The sequence below is a fragment of the Mus pahari genome, chromosome 21 (genome assembly GCF_900095145.1).
Source record: "Mus pahari chromosome 21, PAHARI_EIJ_v1.1, whole genome shotgun sequence".
NCBI lineage: Eukaryota > Metazoa > Chordata > Mammalia > Rodentia > Muridae > Mus > Mus pahari.
Window position 1 is genome coordinate 46,758,927 of NC_034610.1, and position 7,702 is coordinate 46,766,628.

At 42.5% G+C, this 7,702-nt stretch overlaps 1 protein-coding gene across 1 annotated transcript in view; it reads left to right on the forward strand.

The window, feature by feature from the left end:
- The first annotated feature begins 232 nt into the window (after nucleotides 1–232).
- Nucleotides 233–7,702, forward strand: part of Vnn1 (vanin 1) — an 11,338-nt gene continuing 3,868 nt past the window's right edge. Inside the window, exons 1-5 of the mRNA XM_021221502.1 lie at nucleotides 233–649; nucleotides 3,092–3,222; nucleotides 4,283–4,475; nucleotides 5,258–5,549; nucleotides 6,725–7,083. Of these exons, the coding sequence (XP_021077161.1) occupies nucleotides 434–649; nucleotides 3,092–3,222; nucleotides 4,283–4,475; nucleotides 5,258–5,549; nucleotides 6,725–7,083 (1,191 nt within the window). The 5' untranslated portion in view covers nucleotides 233–433. The remainder of the gene's footprint in view (nucleotides 650–3,091; nucleotides 3,223–4,282; nucleotides 4,476–5,257; nucleotides 5,550–6,724; nucleotides 7,084–7,702) is intronic.

Genomic DNA, 7,702 nt, shown 5'->3' on the forward strand with positions numbered 1-7,702 from the left:
GTGGGCTTCCACAGAGCCCTCATCAAAGCTTTTGTAACTTTGCCCTCTGACGGGATAATCATAAAATCTGAGATGGGCTGATCGCTATAACACACGTTTTTCCCTGAAAATCTGGAGTTACGGTTCCAAAGCTTTCGCCAGACAGGGACTAGACTCCTGTCCCACCCTCACGTGTGACCTCCAGGCAATGGGCGGGAGCTCACTTAGGAGGAGATAAATAACCTCTGTTCCCTTCTGCATTCCTGACCAGAGAACCAAGGACATTTCTGAAACTGTTGCTTTCAGGGACAAAGTTTTCTTAAAATTAACCTTAAATTTTTTTTTTTTTTTTTTTTTTTTTAATGCTACCAAGGTCTGGGAACCACGTGACTCGCGCCTTGTTTATAAAAGTATCCAGCAACGTTTTGGTTTCCCGCAGTCTTTGGACTTCAGCATGAACATGTCTTGGTGGCTGGCGTGTACCGCAGCGTTCTCTGTCCTCTGTGTTTTAAAAGCCAGCTCGCTGGATACTTTCCTCGCGGCTGTTTACGAGCATGCTGTGATCCTGCCTAAAGACACCCTGTTGCCAGTGTCTCACAGTGAGGCTCTGGCATTAATGAACCAGAATCTGGACCTTCTGGAAGGAGCGATCGTATCCGCAGCGAAGCAGGTATCCTATCGCCTCTCTCCCGAGTACCTGGTCCTGAGGATGGGGGAGGGGACGTGTGGTAGGGAGAGGGGTGGCTCTCTGGAAGCAGGGTTCCTGTAGGAGTCAGTTCCGCCCACTACATTAGCATAGCCGAGTTGCTTTGTTTTACAATTAGAATCCTTTCACCTCAACATTATTAAACACAGTTACACATCCCTGACAAAGGGGGAGGGAAGGGAACAGAGTTTGAAAATAACATTCTGCTCATTATTTAAGCAGGACTTTGAGGAACTAAATAGCACTTTGGTCTTTTCCTTTCTGCTATACACGAAAGGAACATTATAAACACAGCAAAGACCATTTGCTATTCTCCTTTCGAAAAATGGTTATTTTATGTGTGTGTGAGTGGTTTGCCTGCGAGTACACACCATACGTGTGCCTGGTACCCAGAGCAGTCAGAAGAAGGTATTGGATCTCCTGGAACTTTCCAAGGAATTTGGGGGCTGCCATGTGGGTTCTGGGACTTGAATCTGGGTCCTCTGGAAGGGCAGCCAGTGATCTCAGCCACTGAACCATCTCTCGAGCCACACCCCCTTCAGTTGCTTTTTTTTAAAGACTGAAATAACTTCAGCATACCTTGTTTGCGTGCATTTACAATTTGACAAGATCTAGGGGTGTTCAGCGTGTATGGCCACAGACATTCAGCTTACAGCCTGAAACAATGAAACTGGTTGCAAACTCCTGACACTAAGTATTACAGTCATCCGTTCATTTTAATTGCACTGTGTCTGCTAGTGTCCTTAAGTTGGATGACGTGTGAAGTTGAAAGCAAATTTTGCAATGTGAGTGTGGTTTGCATAGAAGGGTTTAAGCAAGAACTCAGAGGTCAATTATACACCAGGGACATGTGAAGTATGGTTGACAGTAACACGTAAAAACACACCAGTGTGGTGGGTATAGCAGCATGTGCTTTTACTCCTAGGCCTCTCAAAGCAAGTAGATCCCTGTGAGCCCCAGGCCAACCAGGGTTACACACACAGTAAGACCAGTAGCCAACTAATTAATATACATATACATGTACATATACATATAACCATATACATATTCATATACATATACACCATACATATATTCATATACATATACATCATATACATACACATGTACACCATACACATATTCATATACATATACATCATATATATACATATGCATATACACCATACACATATTCATATACATATACATCATATACATATACATCATACACATATTCATATACATATACCTCATATATATACATATACATATACATATACATATACATATACATATACATATACATATACACCATACACATATTCATATACATATACATCATATACATATACATCATACACATATTCATATACATATACATCATATATATACATATACACCATACACATATTCATATACATATACATCATATATATATACATATACATCATATACATATACATCATACACATATTCATATACCTATACATCATATACATATACACCATACACATATTCATATACATATACATCATATATATACATATACATCATACACATATTCATATACATATACATATACATCATATACATATTACATGTTGATATTTCACCCTTAGTCCAACTGTTTCTTTAAAGGCCACAGCAATCTTCAAGGTAGTTCTCCAATCCCAAAGTGCCCCTTGCCTCTAGGCAAGGGATAGGCTAGGTGACCAGTGTACTGTGTCCTATCTCCTGAGATGCAGGAGAATTCTGAGGTACCAAACAGGGATTGAGTGATGAGTCAATCCAGTTGAGCCAGGCACAATTGACCAAAGTTCAAAGTGGGGTTGATTTGGGTGGGCAGGAGAAATGGGTTTATAATTAAGGGGTGGAGGGGATTGCAGAGCTCTGAATGGCGCAGACATCTGTTGGTGTGCATTAAAAAGTCACCGGTGTGATAGGGGCAGGATTAGAAAATGAAAGTGCGTGGGAAACGCAGATGCATACATATAACCTCAGCACGTGGGAGGTGGAGGCAGAGGTAGGACCATCAGGACTGTAAGCTAATTCTATGCCATACAGACAGTGAGTTTGAGGCCAGGGTGGGCTACGTGAGATCCTGTGTCACAACACAACACAACAACACAACACAACACAACAACACAACACAACACAACACAAGCAAACAGCTTGGGAAAAGAAAAATAGAGAAAACTGAAGAATAAGATTAAAAAGTACCCCATCTGCCCCAACCCTGTCTTTTGAGATGAGATCTCTCTATGCCATCTTGGCTGTCCTAGAGCTTGCGGTGTATTCTGGGCTAGCCTTGACTCACTGAGCTCCCCTACCATGCCCAGCCAGACCCTTAACCCCTCAACTCTTGCAGCCCACCGCTGAGAGTCAGTCTGCCTGAGAAGTGTTGTAACTCTCCGCTTCTCGCAGGGTGCGAACATCATTGTGACTCCAGAAGATGGCATATACGGTGTGCGCTTCACCAGGGACACTATCTACCCGTACCTGGAGGATATACCAGACCCTCAAGTAAACTGGATCCCCTGTGACAACCCTAAAAGGTAAACTTAGCAGTATACAGAGGGTAGCGAGTGGGGGGGAGACGTGAGGAGGAGAGTAGACAGATAGGATCACATTACTCTGTAGACATATGAGAATTTCTCACAGATACAAAAACAAACAAACAAAAACCAAGCCCATGCTCAGTTCAGTCATGAGCCTCTTCTTGTTTTACCAGGAACAGGAGTTGAAGACACTGAGCAGGCCCTGGGTTGGTCAGATCTCTGCTTCTATCACTGGATAGTGGAGATAAACCAACTTAAAAGGAGACTCGGAGTCTCAGGACTTTAATCTGTGCTCCTGTGGCCTAGTCATTTAGACTCATGGCAACATCATACATCAGATTGGAGAGGAATGGCAGGGCAGGTCAGTCTCACGCAGTGCAGGGCAGCCTGGCAGGGCCATCTTACGACAGGGCAGCCCGCTGGGGCTGGGGCTGGGGCTGGGGCTGGGGCTGGGGCTGGGGCTGGGGCTGGGGCTGGGGCTGGGGCTGGGGGGGCTGGGGCTGGGCGGAGAATAGCCACTGCTAATCAGAACAGAGTGGAGGAACTTAACTACCTTGTGGGCCATTGAATGGACTGCAGAATTGCAGACTAGTCAGGACAGATTCTGCAGTGCAGTTGTGTCTAGGAGTCAGATTCCAGAGTGTTCTTTATTCTGTTGTTTTCCAGCTTCCCTCCAGTTCTGAATTTTGAGTCATGAATTTATTTCCTAGTGTGTCTCCCATCAGGCCTTATTTCATGAACAGACCACAGAAGGATTAGCTTTACAATATTCAGGGTATGCTGCAGACAGTCTAAAACAAATGTACAGCTGCATGTAGAGTTACATGTTTGACACATAGTATGACTCAGAAATAGGTATGGATAGATTCTTAACCCCAGAATATATTTCTACGGCCAAATTCGCACTACTGGCGTCCTCTGAAGCCTTTTGTTGTCTTAACCCCTTTTTCCCCCTACCTATCATTTTGAATTGTTGTATACACCAAACCATAGATTTTTTTGATAAAAACTAATCCAGACTTTAAAAAAATTCTCTCCCAACGGAAATATATACCAGATTTGGCTCTACCCCGGTGCAGGAGAGGCTCAGCTGCTTGGCCAAGAACAACTCAATCTACGTCGTGGCCAACATGGGAGACAAGAAGCCGTGTAATACCAGTGACTCTCACTGTCCACCTGACGGCAGATTCCAGTACAACACTGATGTGGTGTTTGATTCCCAGGGTAAACTGGTTGCGAGATACCATAAGGTACAGTTAATTAATTGATTAATTAATTAGCACTCATCAATATTAATACACATCAATGTAGATATTAGGTGATATTCATTAATAATAATCTACATCAAATAACATATTGATTAATACCAATCAACATTAATATTAATTAATCAATAGCCGTTAAAAAGTAATTACTTAATATTAACTAATTAATTAAATAAAGGTGAGTGGGAGAATAATTATTATTTACAATAATAAATGTGTTTTGGAGGGGATTGGTGACAGCAGAGAGGGCAGTATTTAGATGTGATGAGTTCCTATAAGGAGACCCAAGGCATTCCCAGTGAGTTCAGTAATCCAGGAGCAGGTCACCTGGGGTAGGTGACAATCACTTGAACCCACCTTCACTGAACCAATCTGTCATCTTTTGGGCTTTGACTTTTAAAACTCTGCGGAGGTCATGAGTCAAAGTTGAACTAAAAAGATCTTATGGAACAGATTTTGTCCTGAGAAAGGACCGAAGGAAGTTCTCTGCACACGGTGAGGGTGTTTTGTCAATAGCTGTCTGTTTCACTGTTAATTTTAAGATCCGAGACTGTCTGTATAGACAAGTGCACTGGCTCTCACCTTCTGCCCTGAGAAGGGAGTCACTGGCTCTGTTCTACTGGAGTGGCGCTGATTCCCTAAGGAGCTGCTCTTCTGTAAAGACAGTGGTTGTACGTGAAGTGTTGAATGAATATGGTGTATTGGTACAGAAATGTCTCAGGTAGCTTCCCGGACTTTTATTCCCCTGAATTGTTTGTTCATTACAGCAAAACATTTTCATGGGAGAAGATCAGTTCAATGTCCCCATGGAGCCTGAGTTTGTGACTTTCGACACCCCCTTTGGAAAGTTTGGCATCTTCACCTGTTTCGATATTCTCTTCCATGATCCCGCTGTCACCCTGGTAACAGAGTTCCAGGTGGACACCATACTGTTCCCAACCGCCTGGATGGATGTACTTCCTCATTTGGCAGCCATTGAATTCCATTCAGCTTGGGCTATGGGCATGGGAGTCAATTTCCTAGCAGCTAATCTACATAATCCCTCGAGGAGAATGACAGGTAGGTAATATGTGGTCTTTAAACTTCAGTTAGAGAGGGCATCTAAAAAATTAGTATGTACGCACATCTTTTCTTTTTTTTTAATTAGATATTTTCTTTATTTACGTTTCAAATGCTATCCCGAAAGTTCCCTATACCCTCCCCCCTCCCCTGTTCCCCTACCCACCCACTCCCACTTCTTGGCCCTGGCCTTCCCCTGTGCTGGGTCATATAAAGTTTGTAAGACCAAGGGGCCTCTCTTCCCAATGATGGCCGACTAGGCCATCTTCTGCTACATATGCAGCTAGAGACACGAGCTCTGGTTACTGGTTAGTTCATATTGTTGTTCCACCTATAGGGTTGCAGACCCCTTCAGCTCCTTGGGTTCTTTCTCTAGCTCCTCCAATCTTTTATTTTTTAACTCCTAAAGCTAATGTAGTCTTTTAATAGAATATATATATATATATATATATATATATACTTTTCTACTATATATATAATAGAAAAGACATATATAGTATGTAGTAAAACATATATATTTATTAATCCAATATACACTTATATATGGGTATAAATAATATATGTGTGTGTATATTTTGCCTGCATGTATGTCTGTGCAACAGATGTGTGTAGTACCCTTTGAGCACATCAGATTTCATGAAACTGGAGTTACAAACAGTTGTGAGCCTCCATATGAATGCTGGGAATCAAACTTATGTTCTTAGGTCTTCTTAGTGGAAGAACAGCCAGTGCTTTTAAACACTGAGCCACCTCTGTAGCCCAACTCCTAGTTTTGAATATTTAGTTGGTGATATGCTGTCCATTCAATCTCTAGGTAAACTATTTTTGTCTCTGTGTGGGATATTGCACAGTTGTAATTCCAGGATCCAGAAGACTAAAATAATCCAAAGGAAATAAAATAATAAACATCAAAATAATGCCTGTCCCCATTTGCTAGATTTATGCAATATCACTCAACTGGAAAGTGAACCTTTTCTTCATTTTCAAAATTCCAGTGTATGTAAAATTCTTTTTATTGTCTTGTCCTATTGGATTTCATCTTTCTTTGTCTCTGCCCAGTATATTTTAAGGGAATTAGTATAATATGCTGCTTAGAGGGAATAAGACAATGAGTTTTAGATACCAGTGATTATCATGAAATCTCTTTATTTTCCTGTTTCCTACTGTATTTCCAGGGAGTGGTATCTATGCACCTGATTCTCCGAGGGTCTTTCACTATGACAGGAAGACCCAGGAAGGAAAACTCCTCCTCGCTCAGCTGGATTCCCACCCAAGTCACTCCCCGGTGAACTGGACTTCCTACGCCAGCAGTGTAGAATCAACCCCAACTAAAAACCAGGAATTTCAGAGTATTGTCTTTTTCGATGAGTTTACCTTTGTGGAGCTCAAAGGGATCAAAGGAAATCACACTGTTTGTCAGAACGACCTCTGCTGTCACCTAAGCTACCAGATGTCTGAGAAGCGAGCAGATGAGGTTTATGCCTTTGGAGCATTTGACGGGTTGCACACCGTGGAGGGGCAGTACTACCTGCAGGTAATGTCAGCGCCAGAAGATCCAGTGCCGAGCAAAACTGAATGTCAATGATAATCAATGGAGACAGTTTTCAGCACAGTATATGTACATCTCACTTCAGGAAGTATTTTAGTTAGGGTTTCTATTGCTGAGATGAAACACCATGCCCCAAAACAAGTTGGGACATGTCTTGGTCACTATTGCTGTGAAGAGATGCCATGACAATGGCAACTCATATATAAGAAAGCTTTAATTGGGGGCTTTTGTAGGGTTTCAGAGGGTTAGCCTGTTATCATCATGGTGGGGAGAGTTGTTAGCAGGCAGGCAGACACAGCGCTGGAAGAGTAGCTCAGAGTTCTACACCCAGACCTTTGGACAGCAAGAAAGGGACTTGGGCTATTGAAACTTCAAAGGTTACCCCCAGTAACAACAACTCCTAAACAACTCCTAATGCTTTCAAATAGTGTTACTCCCTGGTAACTGAAAGACCCCCCCAGAGGAGACCCTCACTCAAGTCTCGGGAATAGCGCACACCCAGTGAGATACTGAGACCGAACTTGCTGTAATCACACGAGGAAGTTTATTGAGCTCAGGCCAGCATGCTGGGGTCGAAACTCATACGCCACGCAGGGGTAGAGGA